Below are 21,056 nucleotides of genomic sequence, written 5' to 3' on the forward strand. Positions count from 1 at the left end.
TCAAATCTGCACCCACAAATAATTGTGCCTATACCAGCTACACTTGGACAACAAATATGAGACTTCTAAGTGCGAGCAGGCAGTGAGCTGTTCTACCATCGGATATGAATGCAATATTGGTAAGTTCAATTTTATACTTACACATTGACACCATTGCTGGAAATAGGCCCCAAGTGTAAATCATGTGTAATGTGGGTGTGTGTCATTATGAGAACCTCTTCCAGTTTTTGACAATGCTGTGTTATAAATGTATAACCTCTGCATGACATTACCAAAGTGTTTTGTATTCAATATTTATTGCTTCTTAAAAAACACCAACTACCCAGATTTCTGTAAAAAAAAATTTATTTTCCATATAAAAGTGCCAAAATATCCACCAACATTGTAATCTATTCCAACAACCAGCTTACTCTAGTAATCAAAATTGCAAGCAACTTTACTCACATTTTAAGTCAAATTCCTTTCACACATTTCCACAGTAACCCGAGTCCCTAGAAAGTGGAAAATTTGCATTCCGATTGGCTGCTGTAGTCCATATGTCCAAGTTCATATAGGCACGGAATGGGTTAAATCTCGGATAATATTCCTGCTTACACATAACTGCCTGGTTCTCAACATGGGTTGAGTGTTGGGTGGTGGCACTGAGTGGGCAGCAGTTTTCATAGACATCACTCTGAGGTGCCCAGATGGAACCAAAAAGTCCAGACATTGGGGACAAGCTTCTGGTGCTTGAGAGGTAGGGCTAGAAGGAAAGATAAAAGCATTGTGAAAAACTGCACATTGCTCCATTTGGGAAAACAATTGGAGGTAAATGGGAGGGAAGGCAGTAATGCTGAGAGAAATCTGAGGATCACATAGGTGGCAAATCAGGGACAAGCTTACAAAATGATATGTTTGGGGTTGGGGGGAGAGCTAGTATTGCTTGGGGTTTCACACACAGCACTGTTTCAATATTAGTGTGTCTCTCTCTATGGATCGGACAAGACCACAACTGACATGCTGTATTCAAGACAGGTCAAGTTAACGAGCCAGAGAGATAAATTAAGGTAAATTAAAGAACAATGTCAAAACTCAAACCCAAAACATGAGGGTCTGAAATCTGAGAAAGAGAGAATGAAAAAGCAAAGATTAGAAGGCTGTAAATACCAGGTCCATCACATTTTTTAGTAAGGAACACGGGGCTACAATGATGAGGAATGAGGTGAAAGTAAACAACATTCTGGAAGAGTATCAGAAGAAATCCTCTGACAGTGATATGTATTAGGCTATGGATTTGTCTCCAAGTAGGGCGACAAAAGCCTTCAGACTTTCAACACTGAATAAAATATAAACTTCATTATGATCTGAAATATCCAATAGATTTTTCAAATATCTAACTTTATGATAAAATATGGAATAATGCGCTCTCAGTCCTGCATTTTCCATCATTAAATACAGTAGAAATAATACGTGTAGTTCAAATATCTCTTGCTTTCCTACTGCGAATACAAAAATATTCAAAATGGAAGATTTTTAATAATGGTGATGGAGAGGTGATAATAATAAGTGACAGCAACATGCTTTATTGCAGGGCTGAAATAAACAAACTTCCGCACTTCTCTCTCTCTAGCTAAACCCAAATGGCCAAAGTCAGTACACTCTCAGACATTTACTTAAAGGCATGCCGGTATCTGATCCACAATCCCAACAATCATGCCTCCTGCCACACACCACATGCATGACAGGACACACAATTTTGGGATCAGGAATTAGATCCCAATTGTGTCTTACGTGGTGTTCACAATCAGCCGTTGGGGACCAAATGAAGGTCTGAAACTGATGCCAACTGACAATCAACCAATTGTCAAAACCCCAGCTAGGTGGCACACACAATTTTTACTCATCCCAGTGCATAGAGATCTCAGGATTAGGCTGCAGCAGCCTGATCCTGGGGTCCCTGTATGTGGAAATGAGTAAAAACCATGTGTGCCACCCAGCTAGGTAGCACACATGATTTTCTAACATCCCTGGTGCATGAGGGCCTTGAATCAGGGAGAGGCTCCTTAATCCTAGGGTCCCCAAGCACTGGGGATGGATTGTCAGAAGCCACATGTGCAAGCCAGTTGCACATGCAATTTTTAAAGGTCTGGGGTGCAGTGAGCCCCAAATCAAGAGACGCTCTTCAATTCCAAGATCACTGCACACCTCCTCCCCATCTGCTAGGGGACAGCTGTGCCCCAGACCCTGGGGTTGCCTTATATTGACATGCATGTGTAGCCAGGTCGCTATTTAAGGCACAATTAACCTGTTAATTGTGTCTTAAATGTAGCGTGTCAGGGGCCTCATGCACATAACAGATGAAATCAGTGTGGGTTTGTATGAGGCAGTTACTGTGCATGCCAGAAACTGCAACTGCAACTTCCCTTTTGGATTTTTTTAGCTATAGATTTTTATGTTTGGTCAGTACTTCTTATTGCAGAGTATTCTTCTTGCTAGAAAAAAAGTCAAAATAGATTTTTTGAAAACCTACATGCATTTCTATTCTTTAGTGGGTGCAAGACACTTTTGGGGCAAAATATCGTCGCAAGATTTTGTAAGCAAAATTGGATAGGAAACTTAGCCCAGTACTGAGAGCATGCCACCACAAGTTACATCAAATACCTTGGCCTCTACTATACAGAAGTGTGAAGCAAGAGCAGGCAAGCGAGACAAAGATGGAAATGCAAACAGTATATGAAGAACATTTCAGTGAGGCACAATACGGAAACATCTTGTAACAGGAATACTCACTGAGGAGTTGACATAACTGGCTGGCTCCCAGGTAGGAGGCATGTTGGGTGGGGCACTCCAGGTAGACTGACAGCTGTGATCAAGGAAGGCTGTATTTTGTACTTCTGCAGTACATGGGAAGCCACTGGCATAATTCATGTTTTCTACAGTAAGAAACATAGGGAACAAAGTAAAATCTGTGCATTGCATACATGACAGCTTTCTGCGTATGAAGCTGAACTGCCCCAACTTTCTGCATATGAAGCTGAACTGCCCTATTATGAGAAGTGCCAGAATTACAGGTAGGCTTTCATCAATCATAGATAATTCAATGGAAAAAGAGCAAATCATCTGCATGTAATACTTGCATATTTCTGCCAACAGGAATATCATTTTTATGAGACACTATTGAGGCCACAGTTAACACGGTAGCATTGAGGACTGGGTAACGGCTATGTGATATTTTTTTTACCCCAGGGCTGCTGGAGACTGCATTTTTCAGCCAGAGTAAGACATGGATCCCTGAACACATAACTGCAATGAACCTGAGGGTGAGAATTTGCAGCATGCTAAGTCCTCTGTGATAACAGCTCACGCTCATCTCCTTTACCCTATGGTAAAAGAGAGTGAGCATGTAATAGACTGCCCCTCAAAGAAAGAGCCTCCGCTTTCTCTGGGGTAAGAGTGTCCATAGGGGCAGCTTCTATGGAGTGGGTGACACACTACAAATCCCTGCTCTCATTTACCTTGCAGTAACTTATTTGTGTGCCTATGAAACAGAAGAGCAAAAATTTCTTCATGCTTCCTTGTCAAAGTACCTCAGCTTTCACCTCCCAAGACATCTCTGTTACATGAAATCCTGGGTCAATGTAGGTCAACTTTCAGTTATTTATTTGGTAATGCCTCTGGGAAACTTTAAAAATAACTCGTATCGAGGGAAAGAAGCTAGTCAGAGACATTCTGAAGGTCACGCGAGCAGTAACATTAGAGTGGGAACAAAAAGAGGATGCCCAATCCATCGTCATTTCCATCAGCACTCTGATTCTGCATTTTGTTCCTCCTCTGACAGGTACTGGTGGTAGAAGGCTGGTTTTTGCTCGAGACTCCCTGTGTCATCCTGCTCTCTCCATCATGCATACATCACTTGCTACTGTATAATACCATGCCTGTCTGGAGAACACACATTAGACTCTCCATTCAGACATTTATTTTAACTCCATCACTGACAATCAGAGTATTGCTGCAGTTTTAGGCTGGAGATTTATTTGAAGGGAGTAGGGCCTTGTGAGAGGACTGCAGATAAAGAACAGTCTACACCAGATTATACTGTTCTAAGTCAAGTCTAATTCTATGAAAGACAGTGAGTTACATGAACTGAAAAACTGGCATAAATGGGACCAGAGTCAGGCCTTTAAGCAAATGCTGCACTCCAGGTTTTAGACAAGCAAGTCAAAAAACTTTTCGTGCTGTCCCCAAATTAGGAAGTTAATTGAGGGTACTGGAAATGTTGCATGCAAGGGAGGAAAGATGACAGACACTGGAATGAGAATCACAAGACCAACGCTCTAACTCCTGAGTCTGCCACACATTAAGACACTTACTCTCCCTAGGCCCCAATTCCCAAGGGATGAGCATCACCTTCTCTTTCACAGCTTCTGTCTTGTATATTGAGAAACAGAGGCTCTTCTAGATAGTAAGTCCCTCTTTTTTAGTAGTGCGGGACTTAAAACAATGTGACCTGAAATAGCAGCTTGGGTCTGTGGCCATTTCTCTCATTGATTGCTACATGTTGTGGAACTGGCTATCACAAGTTGCCTTGTAATCAATGAAGCTGCTATTACAAAAAGAAAAATTTAGTTGCAGAAATTCCATACAGAGTTTATGAAAATAAATAATCTCTCCTGGTCTATTTTAAGCACATTAGCAAGATAGGTCTCTAATAGCCTGTTGTTCAGCCATCCATCTATCTGAATGAATCATCATTGCTTTGCTGAGGGAGAGAGAAAAGAAGAGTCCTATGCATATTTTGGAAATCTTACAGCATTCTTACCTTCTGGAAAAGCATTGTACTCATTCATCTCTACTGGACAATACATATTGGGAAACTGGCCATCACAAGCTGCATTCCAATCAATGAAACTATTACAACAAAAACAAAAATCAGAAATTCCATGCAGAGCTTTATGAAAGTAAAGCTTGAATGAACACCTTTCATACACTGTATATGTATGTCTTTTTAGATGACAACCGCTTGTGATGAGCAATTGTGCTTCATACACATCAACTAAATAATAGCAGAAAACAGCTACTAATCGGAATTGTATTGTAATGAACCCATAACGATTCTACTAACGAGCACTGTTTTATGTTTGCCCCAGAAGAGAGACAATACATTTGCGACTAAAGTACAGAGCCGGTAGTCGGACTGTGTGGACTGATTCTGATTCCTCCAAGCTTCCTGGATCACTTTAAAGTCACACACTTCTAAGCCTCAGCTTTCCCACCTGAAAAAATGGAATTACCATATATTCCTACCCCATAGGAGATATTAGGCTTAATTATTTTTTATGAAATACAATGTAAAGTAGTTTAATATAACATGCCATGGAAATGATATGTATAAAGTGAAATAAATATTTGATTAGTAAGGTGCTTAGATTAATAAAACAAAATTATCTTTAATTTTAAAATATTAGTATAAAATTTATTTAAAAAATAAGAATGTAAAAAAAAAAAATCAATTATCAGTGTTACCACTTCAAACAACATCAGACTCCTGGCAAATGAGAAACCCTATCACAAATGTGTATCTGTTACTGTATTAACTTAAGAATAAAATAACTGAAATACTTTAGGAAGGTTCTCCAAGAAGAGTTCTTTGCTTAAGAACACCTGAGTCATAACCTTAACATTACTTAAACCATAGTTTGTAAAGGGAAAAAAAAAAAAAGATATTTTGCTGTATGGGCTTGGAACAGTGAGATACAGTTCCTAGCTCATGGACAGCTGCAATGCAAACTGCGAGCTTTTCTTTCCTTCAGTTTACAGCACAGAAGTAAGATTGTAGGGAATATGGTTCTTCCTGTCTGAAGTTTACCACTGCAGAAAGCTCAATCCTCAAGTCTAGGAAATGTCCAAAAAAGTCCACGTAAAACTCATGTGTTTATTACCTTCATCCAGGGTATTTGTATCTTATACACACCCTACTGCATGCAGTAGTTCACCCACCTGGTGAAGGATTCCTGGTTATAGCAACAGGAAAGCATGTTTGAAAGGGAGACACCCAATCCCCCTCAAAGAGAAAAATGAGAAACAGAGCAGGGATTTCTATATGGCACAAAGCACTGTTGCATGAAATGTGAACCAGAAGCAATATAGCTATATTAATACAGCAGTGTGCCTGGGTTTAATAAACCTGTTTCCCGGCACAGCTAATTAGCCTGGATGCATGCCATATTAACATGATTATACTATTTCCAATTCTGAACTTAATGTTTGCAAAACAGGTATTCCTGGACAGCGCTGCCTGGCACCATACCCTAAAACTTGCAAGATTTATTTAAAACCGGGTAGAACTAAATTCTTACCTTATTCTTTTAATTAAATTAAAATCTTAAATTTTGAAGTTTCTAAATATGAGTACAGGAGCTGGTCCACTTAGACTGACAACATCAATACCATGTGGCGGAAAGTGAAAAAAAAAAAAAAAATCAATAAAAAAATGTGTCTATAGTAAGAGTCTTGCTTCAGAATTACTCAGTCTGCCCTCGCAAACTGTGCAGCTCAAGCTTTAACCCAACCACTGTTGCTGTCAAACTGGTAGCAGCTTTTGACTGAATAGCAGTAGCTCTGAACGGGTTAAAACTATAGCTACTATGCTAAAGACCAGACTTCTGCCCTTCCCTCCATGTTGCCAGTGGGGAGAAAAGGGAGAGAAGTAGTAGCCATTACAGTGTCCCCATGCTTGCCCACTCAACAATCCCAACTTTGGAGGGATAATTTTTGGGGAAAGGGTGTGTGTGTTGCAAGTAAATACAGCAGAGGTAGGCAACGTTTTTTGGCCAGAGTGCCAAAAAACACCATAATGTCTACCTCGGAAGGTGCTGGAGTGCCGGCATGGCAGAAAAACAAAATGAGAGCAAGGGGTACATGGCAGGATGCCCTGCTTGTGCCCCTTGCCCCCCGCCCAAAGCCTCTGTAGCCAGCTGTTTGTAGCCAGCCCGGGCTCTGGGCAGCTGCAGCAAGCAGCAGGCTGGCTACAAACAGCTGCGCTGGGCTCATCACCTCCATGCCGGGGAGTGGGGGAGAGATCGGGGCTGTGCTGCCTCAGGCCCCGCCCCCACCACCAGCTTAGAGGTGCACCTGCACATGCCAGTGCGGAGCTGGTGCCGGTGCCTGGCACAGGTGTTTGGAGCCTCCCGGCTGCAGCCAGCCCCAGCTCTGGGGAGCTGCTGCCAGCCGGGATCCCGGGCTGCTCCCAGCAGGCAGCTGGGACACTGCAAGCCCTGCTCAGAGCAGTCCGGGCTCCATCGCTGGCAGCAGCTACCCAGAGCTGGGGCTGGCCGTGGCGTGCCAAGCAAAATGGCCTTGCATGCCAGGGACTGCCGACCCCTGAAATATAGTAATAATACTTCCCTAGTTAATAGATGGACAAATGTTACCTAAAATATTTAAAGGAAAAACAACTTGCCTGTTGTGAACAGAAGGGGATTCCTGGATCATGCATGGTATGTTGTTTTCAAGGTTATAATTTAAGCTATTTGTCAGACAGACTGGTTGAGCAGGCCACAAGTCTCCTGCTGGATACAGACCTAAAAAAGAAAAGTGATCTCAATTGCACAATTTATGAAATACAAAAGAACAGGAACCAAAAAGTCCCCAAATCTTAGTTCTGCAATGATATTAACACATGACAGAGAATCTAGATGGCCTTGCATTGTAGTCTTCACAATGTAAAGTATCTAGGCCCCTCCTTTCCTCAGTTTTTGAACCCAAAAAAGAAAGTTTGGCACTATGGAAACAAAACGAGCCACTGGCACTAAATCCTGACAGTGCAGCTAGGCCATTATATATCAGACACAGACCCAGCCCAGGAGTGATTCTCCAAATAAAATGTTTTTAGTGAATAATTTGACAAATATTTATGTTGGATGAATGTTGTCATAAAAGTAAAATAGAAAAAAATTAGCCTTTTTCCATTTTTAAACAAGTATTAAAGTCATTTGCTCAATTCACTATAGAAAGAACAAATTTTCCAACAGAAAAGACAGTGTTGGAAAATTACATGCGTGATGACAAGCCACTGGACCTTTCGTCCTTGGAAAGAGGTCGCTCCATACCCAAACTTCACAATTTATTAATTTCACTCAACAAATTCATATTGTTTCCCTTTGAGATGCACGCAAATGAAAAACTGCCTGAGATGTGAAAGCCAAAGCTGAAGCCCATCACGCATCGTTCGTTTGCAAAAAAGGAAGGCAGAAAAGAGGTGAGGTCTTTCCTCAGCCATTAGTGTGGAAATGAGGAGAGCGCCGATGTTGCTAATTTGGACTGGGAACTTCATTTCATATAGAAGTGATTTTAGTGCAATTAAACATTAGGCTGTGGCAAAGCAAAGGAAATGTTAGCGAATGCTGAACTGTAAAATTAAAGCTAGATGCTACTTTCACTCAACAAGAGTACAATAAAACAAATCAAGATTATATTAAAGGCTAGAGAAGTCTATTTGTTTGAAAAATAATAAAAAGTAAAGTTCTCAGATACATGGCTCAAACATAGCAGTCTGTTGCAGTAAAGCTTGTGTGTGCACACATTAAAGTAACAACATGTGTAGCACTCATAGTAGTGTATGATGAGTAGTGTAAAACCTGCTGATATAAAGCAACCGACCTTTATTCTTGTCGGGATCTGCAGTCATGTCAGTGAAGTTGGGACACAGGGTTTCTGGATACTGGGGGATGGTATTTATGTCTCTGCTGAATTAAGAAAAAGGATTTTTTTTTCAGAAAGAAAATCAGATCGTGAAACATTTAAAATACCCATGTGATTCTTTTCTAGGAAAAGAAAATTCAGGAAGTTTTATGGTGTTAAACAGGGCAGGTGGCAGAAACCCAAATAATAGGTAACATGAGTTAGGCTTTACCTTTGCCTATTCTCCTTATTCTGAGCCATGGTAGAACCACAAAATGTCAGCATTTCAATACAAAAAACCATATGAAGCAGAGTTGCCCATAGTTATTACAAGAGGAAAAAAGGAAGTGCTGATTATCTCAACCCTTACTACTCAGATGTATCTAATAATATTGGAATATACGTGTGTGGAGACTAAAAGAGTACAAGCTCAGACAGATTAAATGAATTTGGAATGAGCATTATATGTTAATGATGGCTAAGCATAAGAGGTCAAAGAGGCTAGCTGTCAATATGCTGTACTGTTAAAATTTACTTGTTGAAATTATGTCAGTAGCAAAAATGAAGAAGAAAAGGCTTTGCTCACTGAGACTACACCTTTCTTTTCTGCATCTGATCTCTCCCCCAAGGGTGGCAATTCCTGCAAATATCAAGGTTATTTTGCAATGGGTCATGGTAGCTCCAGGCCTTATACCCTCATATCAGGTTTTAATACAGCTTTGAAAATAGTTATTAGTTGATAGGTTTATGCTCATGGTAGAAAAGAAAATACTCGATGGGGCTGGAAAGTCCATGTCCAAGCTCCAAAACCAGTAAAGCTTTTTAGAAGCTAGAGAACTGTGACTTCAAAATGGCATCGAGTAACAGGCAGGTATAGCACACACAACTGCTTTTACCAAAACTAGCTAGTTAGACTCCCAAGAGTACGGTGTTCCCTTAGTATATTCATAGAATCACAGAAAATTAGGTTTAGAAGGGACCTCAGGAAGGTCACCTAATCCAACCCCCTGCTCAAAGCAAGACCAGCTCCAACCATATCATCCCAGCCAAGGCTTTGTCTACCCTGATCTTAAAAAACTCCAAGGATGGAGATTCCACAACATCTCTAGGTAGCCTCTTCCAGTGCTTTACTATCCTCATAGTGAGAAAGTTTTTCCTCATATCTATCCTAAATTGCTCTTGCTGCAACTTGTGACAATTGCTGCTTGTTCCGTCATCCACCACCACTGAATACAGTCTCTTTGGAACCACCCTTCAGGTATGTACTGGAAGGCTGCTAGTAAGTCCCCTCTCAGTCTTTTCTTCTCTAGACTAAATAAGCTCAGTTCCCTCAGCCTCACCTCATAAATCATGTTTCCCAGCCTCCTAAACATTTTCATTGCCCGCCACTGGACTCTCTCCAATTTGTCCAAATCCTTTCTGCAGTGGGGGGCCAAAAACTGGACAGTACTCCAGATGTGGCCTCACCAGTTCCAAATACAGGGAAACAATCACCTCCCTCGGTCTGCTGGCAACGATCCTACCAGGGCAGCCCAGTATGATGTTAGCATGCTTGCCAACAAGGGCACAATGTTGGCTCATATTCAGCTTATTGTCCACTGAAACCCCCAGGTCCTTTTCTACAGAAAAGGATTCATTACATGAATATATTACATTTCTTTAATATATTGTAAGGGTAGATTTAAAAATGTACCTGGTATTGCAGATGTTATGAGACAGATTTAAAGTGATGGGAGTTTCAGTTGGAAAATCATTTTGTGAAATAGTCTCCCCTAAGTAAAACAAAGATTGTGAAATCAAAAGGTTTTGAAAACAGAAATGTACAATATTGTATAAACTTATTTTCAGTATAAAATATTACAAAAAGAATTTTGCATTTCAGAAAGTCTCCCTCAGTTAATGTTATGCTTGTTTATTTCTTATATCTATGCAGATTTAGTAGACCCTTTTTTCTGTCTTTATGGCAACTTGGTTAGGGAGATAAGGGACTTGATTTTTTTTGTTACACTATGGGACCAAGGATTAAAAAGAGTTGAGAAGCATTATTCTATTAGAAGAGTATGTGTTTTCATGGAGTGGTGTTATGAAAAAACATGGTTGAATTTTTTTTTTTTTTTAGTTAAATGATCAATTTATAAATTATTACCGCTATCATGTACAATATCCATCTATGCATTATTATTTGAAAGAAGTTTGTTTTTTAAGTTTCAACAAATATAAACAAAGAAAAAAATTTAATCCAGGCACAATTCATTCAATTAGGTCAGAGGCTCAGACTGAGATTAAATGTGTTCTGTTCTAATCGCGAAGCTGCTTTGGGTATATTTTTTCCTCAGACAGTAAATTAAGTTCACATTATTCAAAACAGCATCTAGACATGTGCAAACAATTTTTCTGTGTCACTAGAGAACAGTCCCTAGAAAACTATTTTTAAAACTTTAAATTCTGTTCATTCTGCATGCTGTAGTGTGCTCTCTCAATGTCAGTGAATGACACTAAAGCTTTTCACCATTCCTAGTAATATGCCACAAGAACTAAGCATAATTGTGGCTTCTGGAGTGTACAAAGTGGTTTAGGGTTCTTCTGCCATGTATCTGGGATACATATTCTCATGGCCATCCATATCCTCATAATTTTGAGACACTTCCAGTAATTTTTTGAAAGACTTGTCTGTCTACCCACTTCTTTGAAATCCAGATACCACGCTCCTTTTACTATATACAGATGTTAGGTCATAAACACTGTTGCAAAAGTAACAATAAGCGAAAGGTCAGAACTACATTAACATCTGAGTAGAGTTAGCAGATATCAGTTCTGTAGTCTTCCCAAAAGTGACTAATTGTATAGCTTCCTCAGGTGTCTTGTGGGAACACAGTTCATGTGCTTATCCACAATTTCTCTTTGACCTTTTACATTTACTGCTTATGGCTCTTCATATTTTCCTATCATTTTTCAGGCAGCTTACTCTGTGTGCATCAGTTCCCCTTTGGATGCTGTGTTATTTCTGCCAGTTTTTAGGAGTGATCCCATCTCACTACTTTCTTGGGAGTTGCAATGATTGGATTAAAAAGGAGCAAAATATTATAGTTCATCCATTATATTAAACATTAATTGTAATGTTTCTCTAAATACTTTGCAAATGCAACTGCTAGAAGGCAGGGTAGATAGATGTGCATGTTATAGATTAACAAAATACACCCAAATGCAAATAATCTCAAACATGAAACAAGCCTGGAAAACATACAGACAACTGTAAATTAAGTGGAACTGTCTGGTATCGGACAGCTAAGTAGAGGCAGAGCTAGAAATACAACACAGGAATGCTGTCTCTGTTTGCTGTCTAATAACAAAATCTATTGTCTCCCTGCAACACTCCAAACTAAAAAAATACTGATTCAACTGGAAAAAGAAAGCATGTTGGAAGAAAGCAAATTTGCTGACTAAAACCTTTTCAACAATACAGACTTCCAAGCTCAAAGCCAAACATTCCTTCTCATATGAATGCCACCATGAATACTGGAATCTATTAACCCATGACAGGCAGGCAACCTCTAACAGCTTTTCTATCCCATCTCTGTGCTGACCTAAGAACTACACCCCACCCATTCATTCTCACTCCATGCACCCCGAGTCTTGGAAATGAGGCAATATAGATGCCTTCAAGTGAGCCAGAGCGTGTTTCAATAAGCAAGTCCAAGACAGAACCTAAGGGTAGTTCTGTGGGCGTGGCTCAGCATTATTTTGAGACAACTACACTGCCTCATTTCCAGAGGCAGATGTGTGCAAAGCAGGAGTGCACTGGCTGGTGTGTACTTCATAGCAGCTCTGTGGAGGAGCAGCAAACGTGGCCTCAGAGTTTCAGTCCCTCTCACTATCCAAAATAATATACTAACATTTTCCATATACTTTTGTACATGGTATTTTTCCAGAACTTACTTGATGGAAGAAAATGCCTGGGTGTCATTATAGGCTTTCTATCTCCGTCAGAGCTGCTGGTGCTACTCCAGCTGCCCCAGCTCCCGCGACTGGCACGTACGCTTCCCGAGGAACTGCCACAATCAGAACTTGAATCAGAACAAAACTTTTCCAAACACTTCTTTGATCGTTGATAAAAGTTTTCTGAAGAAGTTGAAAAGCATTGAAGAAAATGTTTACATTTAAACTTAAAATGAAATGAAAAAAGTGTCTGAAATGTGTACTTAGCTCTTTAAATCTACCTACTCAGCAGGGGACAAACACATTATTTACTGACAGCATTGCAGACATACACATACAATGCATTAAAAATATCACAAGACCTGCTCTGAGAAACTTAACATCTGAATTACAGCACCATGAAAAATTATCCCAAACCATGGTGTGAAACAAGGGGCATGTGTGCACAACACTTAAAAGCAGGTTAAATGCTTTTGTACCCATTTAATGGTATTGGTGTTTGCACGTGTTGGTGGCAAATTGCGCGTTAATTCCAGCCGCTGTAGCACATTTGGTGGCGTAATGCATATTAAATTACTTTGGGGTGCAGCAAACTAAAACACCTTTGAGGAGTTTTAGTTTGCTGCCCTACAGCCGTGGAGCAAAGTACCGGGCTCTGTGCGGCTCAGGGACTGTGCAGGCAGCCTGGCAGCAGCCAGGGAAAGCAGGCTCCGCCAAAGAGAAAAAAAAAAAAAGTGGTGAGCCTGATCTTTTTCTCCCCCCCCCCCCCACTGCAGCCTGCATGAGCTGCGTGGGGACCCAGTCCTTCCCTCCACGGCTTTGGGACCGCCCAAGCCAGGTGCCCGCAGGCAGGGGCAGGCACTGCCACAGAGGGAAGCACCAGCCCTGCCACAGCTCAGGGACCGTTCTGCCCGCTGTCAGCTCACTCTCCCGTCCCCGCCACTGGAGAGGCAGGTAAGACACAGGTGTACATGACACGGGGGTTTTCTTTGCCCTAAACTGAAGTGGTGTTTTTAAAACCCACCACTTCAATTTAGGGCCCACGCTTTGTCTACACATGCCCTCTATTGACTAATTATGGATCTTTTATCAATTATCAATTTTATCAATTATCATCAACTTGTCATATGCCTTCCTAAACCTCCCCCTTCTCACAAGCTTGGGAAAAAGAGCTGGACATTAAAGAGAATTGAACAGGCAGGAAATATGTTTCCAGCTTGAATATCATAACCTAAGTTTCTTGTAGCAGTCCTGGGGGCTGTCAATTTATCTGCTTCAACTGATCACAGCTTGAGGAAAAGGTGAATAAAAGCCCCCACTGTGTTTCAGTGTCAGAGACAAAGTATTCTCTCTTCCCAGTGCAACACCAATCACAGTTACATACCTGTTTCTCCCTGCGTAGACAAACTTCCACCTTTCTGGTCAGCTTTAAACATTTCCCCATTGTCCTGAGCACAACAGTTTCTTATGCCAATATTAGTTCTCAGTTCAGGCCTTTCAAATTCACTGTACATATGTTTCATTTCACTCTGTTCAGGAACCCTAGAACAAAAAATGATGCGTTTATAGTTTACACTTGTACTATATTTAATATATAAGAACAAAGAGATGAGCAATCACTTTCCCCTAATGAACTACCCAAAGGTCCTCAGACCCTTTGGTGACAAACATGGTTGAAAAGTACACAAGGATCAAAACAGACTACGAATATAACAGAAGTAATATATGCCCTAAAAGCATGCCATGGCACCCTAGGTGCCTTGAGATCCTTTCTAGGGTACCACGGGGTTTACAAATATGATTCACAAGGTAAACCCAGAGATTTCATATAGGAATCAACAGGTGTGGTCTTTCTGAGTTCTTGGCAACAGAAGGACTGCTCAATTATTTTTCTGTAGGCCAAAAAGAGTGAAAACTAAGTTAGCACTCAAGAAGCAAAGGCACCATAAACACTGTCTTTTCTACCCTTGTCCAGCCTACCTACATAAGCTTAGATCCTGCAGACATTTTCATATGTACTTAACTTTACATACCAAGAGCAAACTGCATTACCCTGAATGCAGTCTGAAACAATGCAGACCCTGAAACAATGGTCCCTCCTGATTTTCCAGTCTCTTACTCTCTTCCCACTGACTTCAACAGGACTACTCTCAGTGCATAAATTTAGTAACTGGTATATCTTTGAAGGACTGTTGCCTTATTTCTAAGGTCATTGGGTTTTTATGTGTGAGCACTGCATAGAATACTGGGGACCACATTCCAGTTGGCATCTCTAGAGGTTACTACAACACAAACAACATGAATAATTTTAATACTGACAACAAAAAGAAGAAAAAAAATCACAACTTCCTTTAAAACCTTTATTCAAGTAAACATGAAAGAAACCTTTACAAAAATATTTCCCAGGATCTCCTACTATTCCTGTCAGCCTAACATTACTTTAACTTCTTGTCATATTTGTCTACAAACCGCAATGAAGTTAGTTAGTCAGCTTCTATGTGGTATACCAAACTTCCTCTTTTAAAGGTTAATTTTAATCACTATATTTGGTAAAGAAAACACTGATTTTTTTTTTTTTAAGGAAGGAAACAACTCTCTCAACCACAAAGATAAAATTCCTTAAAATAAGTTACAAGATGATCTGTTGCAAAAACCTGGAATCACTTTAATGGACTCTCTTTTCTAAAGGGAATGAACATGTACTGGATTTTATCCACTGACAGCAGAATGGGAAGGAAACTAACCCTATGAGGCTAAAATAGGCACATTTCCAGTCTCTAATGAGAGCCAATTAACATCAGCTAGGACATAAATGTAAATGCTCAGATTTCTCAATTACCTTTCAATCAAAAATCTGTTTACAAGGCATGTGTGGATTCATAAAAGGGAAGATAAACCGTGCTTTGCAATTTTAAATTAATATTATTGTGTTATTTCTTTTTAGTCATGCAGATTTCTGGATGTTTGTCTCCCTTTAGTCTAAAGCCCAAGAACGGATTGAGGAACTCGGGCTGAGGTTTCAAAGGCACAAATAGTGGTGAACAACCAAAATTCTTCTAAATCCTAAATACTGTCTTGAACCTATGAAGAGATCTATCCCAGCTGCACTTTACAACAATACAGGCTCTCACTGAAACCATGAGAACTCCAGAGAGATTACTTGACACAATACACTCAGGCATATATGTATGCATGCATATTTTTCCTGCGACATTTAGTAATATATGTTTTAATAGGAAAATTTTAGACCTGGATTATTGTTTAACTTAAATGTATCATCAAATAATCTGCGTTAGGTATTATACTAATACTAGAGAGAAACCATTAATCTAGGAATGAAAATATCTTTGGTTTCTCTATTGTTTACAGTCATCATAGTGGGCTGCATTAGTAGGAGCGCTGACAGCAGATTAAGGGGAGTAATTATTCCCCTCTATTCTGCACTGGTGAGGCCACAGCTGGAGTACTGTGTCCAGTTTTGGATCCCCCACTATAGAAAAGATGTGGCCAGCAGAGAGCACTGAAAATTGTTTAGGGGGCTGGTGCACATGACTTCTGAGGAGAGGCTGGGGAAACTGGGTTTATTTAGTCTGCAGAAGAAAAGACAGAGGGGATTTGATAGCAGCCTTCAACTACCTGAAGGGGGGTTCCAAAGAGGATGGAGCTAGACTGTTCTCAGTGGTGGCAGATGACAGAACAAGGAGCAATGGTCTCAAGTTGCAGCAAGAATGTTTAAGTTGGATATCAGGAAAAGTGTTATCACTAGGAGAGTGGTGAAGCACTGGAACAGATTACCTAGAGGTAGTAGAATCCCTATCCTTGGGGGGTTTTAAGGCCTAGCTTGACAAAACCCTGGCTGGAATGATCTAATTGAAGATGGTCCTGCTGTGACCAGGGGGTTAGCCTAGATGACCTCTTGAGGTCCCTTCCAACCATCATTTTCTATGATTCTATGATTTCATTTGAGGCTGTAATACACACCTTGTAGATAAACTGCCAATCTTTTTCTTGTTTCTTCTAGATGTTCTATTTCTATTCCAATTCATATTTGTCAAACTTCCTTCTTTTTTCTCCTGAGATTTCTTCTTTCTGTAAGCATCTTCTTGCTGAAATGTAAAAAAAAGGAATTAGTGAGACAACACATAAATTAGGACCAAAGTTACCATATAAATTTACCTAGATAAAACTACCAATGTAAAGTACTTTGGACAAAATGGCTCAGTTTCATAGCTGCTGCAGGATTTAGTGCCTGTCCTAGCACTTCACTTTCCCAGATCATCAAATTCATCTGTCAGATCTAGATTCAGTCCCATCCCCCCCCCCCACACACACACTTTTTTTTAACCGCTGATGAAAGCCGAACATCAAATTTCTGAAGCCCCATATCAGCAGTTTCTCTTCAGCATCTTTCCTTCTCTATTTCTTTCAGGAAGTAGAATTTTGGGGGAGGAAAATAGTCTATAAAATGCTTCAATGTGCAAAAAAACCGTCCAAAAATCTGCCAGATTTATGATCAGCTTGTGAGGAAATTCAGCAGCAATAAATCCTCTCTTCTATTACTTGTGGTGGTGCCCATCTCCTCATTTGAATTACTATACTGAAGAAATAATGGGGATAAATTAAGTAACAGATACGTTAATTTAAGATTTAATTTATACTGGGATTAAACACAAAACTGATCACCACCACCATTAATAATAAAAAGCAGTAGATCATGCCCAAAAGCTGTAAGTAACTTCATTTTCTAGTGGGGGGTGGGGAGGAAGGGAAAAGGGAAACCAAGCAAGCCTCGTTTATTCTGTGCTTCTCAAATATGGCATTCAATTCATCATGACAGATGTCCATAAACAGAAAGCTAACAGACTGACCAATCAAGGACTGAATCTGAACTCCAGGGATCTGCCAGTGACTTGAAGGTGCGATTTAAACCATGGGAGTTATAATACTTTGGGCCCCTGTATATGTTACATTTAGGCTGTGATTAACTTGATAACTGCACAATAAACTGTACCAAATCAGCTGATTATCAGCCCCTCAACAGCCCTAGGTCACATTGGGCTATGGGTACCTGGCTTTCAACTTGTCAGTGTAAGGGATCATGATTCCACACTCTCCTTGTACTGGAAAGTAGAAGGAGTGTGACTGGAATCTGATCTGTGATCCCAAAACTTCACTTTCTACAATACAGGTATAGAGGATCGCACCACTGGAATAGGGGATTGCACCCTATGACACCTTTAAATGAATGTGCGCCAGGGGCCTTAGTTTCTGCAAAATGCTCTGTAAAACTATGGATGAATGGTTACCTTTTACAGTTGTCTCATATTCTTATTATATAGTGTTTTCTGTATGTAAATTTAGTTTTTTCCACTTTCAAATTCAGTTTTTAACAGAGATCCACGTATGGAGATTCATCTTGTAAAAAATAAAATAAAATAAAGGGGGTGGGGAGCAGATTTGGAAGTTGAAATCATAGAAAGTTAGGGCTGGAAGGGACCTCAGGTCATCTAGTCCAACCCCCTGCTCAAAACAGGACCAGCCCCAACTAGATCATCTCAGCCAAAGGTTTGTCTAGCCAGGTTTTGAAAACCTCCAAAGATGGAGCTTCCACCACCTCTCCAGGTAACCTGTTCCAGTGTTTTACTACTCTCCTAGTGAGAACTTTCTTCCTAATATCTAACCTGAACTTCCCTTGCTGCAACTTCAGGCTGTTCTTTCTTGTTCTGTCATCTGCCACCACTGAGGCAGTCTAGCTCTCTCCTCTTTCAAACCCTGCTTCAGATAGTTGAAGGCTGCTATTAAGTCCCCCCTCAGTCTCCTCTTCTCTAGAGGAAATAAGCCCAGTTCCTTCAGTCTTTCCTTGTAAGTCATGTCCCTACACTCTTTCACCATTTTTGCTGCCGTCTGCTGGACTCTCTCCAATTTGTCCACATCTTTTCTGTAGTTGGGGGCCCAAAACTGAACACAATACTCCAGAGGTGGCCTCACCAGTGCTGAATAGAGGGGAAGAATCACATCCCTTGACTTACTGGAAACACCGACTAATGAAGCCAATATGCTGTTAGTCTCCTGGGCAACAAGGGCACACTGCTGGCTCACATTCAACTTACTATCCACTGTAACCCACAGGTCCTTTTCTGCAGAGCTGCTGTCCAGCCAGTCAGCCCCCAGCCTATACTGATGCATGGGACTGTTGTGTCCTAAGTGCAGGACTTTGCACTTGTCCTTGTTGAACCTCATGAGATTTCTTTTGGCCCAATCCTCCAATTTGTCTAGGTTGCTCTGAATCCTATTCCTACCCCTTAAGCATATCTACTACTCCCCCCAGCTTGGTGTCATCTGCAAACTTGCTGAGGGTGCACTGTATTCCATCTTCCAGGTCATTGATGAAGACGTTGAACAAAACCGGCCCCAGGACCAACCCCTGGGGCACTTCACTTGATACCAGCTGCCAACTAGACATCAAGCCATTGACTACAACTCTCTCAGCCCAATGCTCCAGCCAGTTTTCTATCTACCTTACAATCCATTCATCCTTAGCTTGCCTGCGAGAATGCCATGGGAGACCATATGAAAAAACCTTGCTAAAATCAAGGTATACCACATCCACCAGTCTCCCCGCATCCACAGAGCCAGTCACCTTGTCATAGAAGGCAATCAGGTTGGTCAAGCATGACTTGCCCCCGGTGAATCCATGCTGACTGCTCCTAATCACCTTTTTCTCCAAGTGCTTAGAAATGAGGTGAGGCTGACTGGTCTGTAGTTCCCTGGATACTTCTTTTTCCCTTTCTTAAATATGGGCACTATGTTTGCCCTTTTCCAGTCATCAGGGACTTCTCCTCATGACCATGAGTTATCTGTTTTCAAAGATAATGGCCAAAGGCTCTGCATTCACATCAGCCAACTCCCTTAGCACCCTCGGGTGCATCCCATCTGGCCCCATGGATTTGTACATGTCCAGCTTTTGTAGGTAGTCCCTAACCTGTTCTTTCACCACTGAGAGCTGCTTACCTCTTCCCCAAACTGTGCTGCCCAGTGTAGTAGGCTGGGAGCTGATCTTGCCTGTGAAGACTGAAGTGAAATAGGCATTGAGCATTTCAGTCTTTTCTGCATCATCTGTCACAAGGTTGCCTCCTCGCTTCAGTAAGGGACCCATACTTTCCTTGACCCTCCTCTTGCTACCGACATACTTGTAGAAACCCTTCACATCCCTTGCTAGCTGCAACTCCAATTGCACTTTGGCCTGCCTGACTTCATCCCTGCATGCCCAAGCAATGCTCTTATATTCTTCCCTAGTTATGTGTTCAGGTTTCCACTTCTTATAAGCTTTCTTTTTGTGATTTCATTTACTGAAGAGTTCCCCAAGACAAGCTGGTCTTCTGCCATACTTGCTAGTCTTCCTGAGCATCAGGGTGGTTTGTTCCTGCACTCTTAGTAATGCCTCTTTAAGGTACAACCACCTATCCTCGATTTCTCTCCCACTCAGACTGGCTTCCCAGGGGATCCTGCCCATGAGTTCTCTGAGCGAGACAAAGCCTGCTTTTCTGAAGTCCAGGGTCCTTACTCTGTTGCTCTCCATCCTTCTTTTCCTCAGGATCCTGAACTCAATCATTTTGTGGTCACTGCTGCCCAGACTGCCATCCACTACTACATTCCCCACCAATTCATCCCTATTTGTAAGCAGCAGGTCAAGAACAGCATGGCCCCTAGTTGGCTGCTCCAGCACTTGCACCAGGAAGTTGTCCCCAATAGTCTCCAAGAACTTTCTGAATTGCCTGTGCACTGCTATATTGACCTCCCAGCAGAAGTCAAGGTGACTGAAGTTCCCCATGAGAACCAGGGCCTGTGATATGAAAACATCCACTAGCTGTTTGATGAAAGCCTCATCCACCACTTCCTCCTAGTCTGGTGGTCTATGGCAGACCCCCACCAAAACATCACCCTTGTTCTCTCCCATCTGACCTTAAACACACTCTCAACATGCCTATCTCCAATTTCGTACTGGAGCTCTGAGCAATCATAGGACTATTTTACATAAAGTGCAACTCCTCCTCCTCTTCTCCCTTGCCTGCCCTTCCTGAGCAGTTTTCACCCATACATGACAGTGCTCCAGTCATGCCAGCTCCCACCATGTCTCTGTTATTCCAATCATGTCATAGTTCCGAGACTGTGCAAGGACTTCCAATTCTTCCTGCTCCTTTCCCAGGCTCCATGCATTTGTGTACAGACACCTGAGCTAACTAGTTGATTGCCCTGATTTCTCAGGAAGCATGAGAGCACCTCCCCTGTTGCCCACTTGCTTGCTCTTCCTCCAGGTGTTCCGCTTTCCCACTTACCTCAGGGCTTTGGTCTCTATCCCCCAGCAAACCTAGTTTACAGCTCTGCTCACGAGATTAGCTGATATCTGGAGTTAGATTCACATCACAGGGTATATGTGTGTGCATGCATTCCCCAATATTAAA

The 21,056-nt window shown here is 41.3% G+C and overlaps 1 protein-coding gene across 8 annotated transcripts in view; it reads right to left on the reverse strand.

Annotated features, from left to right (window-relative positions):
* Positions 1-327: 327 nt before the first annotated feature.
* The window catches only part of TMEM131L (transmembrane 131 like), a 125,343-nt gene continuing 104,614 nt past the window's right edge, over positions 328-21,056 (reverse strand). For all 8 annotated transcript variants that reach the window (XM_019481474.2, XM_019481472.2, XM_019481473.2 and 5 more), the window contains 9 exons: positions 16,576-16,700; positions 13,979-14,136; positions 12,595-12,777; positions 10,352-10,430; positions 8,638-8,723; positions 7,439-7,559; positions 4,799-4,887; positions 2,770-2,912; positions 328-742 (listed from right to left, as the gene is read on the reverse strand). In XM_019481474.2, the coding sequence (XP_019337019.1) occupies positions 464-742; positions 2,770-2,912; positions 4,799-4,887; positions 7,439-7,559; positions 8,638-8,723; positions 10,352-10,430; positions 12,595-12,777; positions 13,979-14,136; positions 16,576-16,700 (1,263 nt within the window). In that variant the 3' untranslated portion in view covers positions 328-463. The remainder of the gene's footprint in view (positions 743-2,769; positions 2,913-4,798; positions 4,888-7,438; positions 7,560-8,637; positions 8,724-10,351; positions 10,431-12,594; positions 12,778-13,978; positions 14,137-16,575; positions 16,701-21,056) is intronic.

The sequence above is a fragment of the Alligator mississippiensis genome, chromosome 2 (assembly GCF_030867095.1).
Source record: "Alligator mississippiensis isolate rAllMis1 chromosome 2, rAllMis1, whole genome shotgun sequence".
Classification (NCBI taxonomy): Eukaryota; Metazoa; Chordata; order Crocodylia; family Alligatoridae; genus Alligator; species Alligator mississippiensis.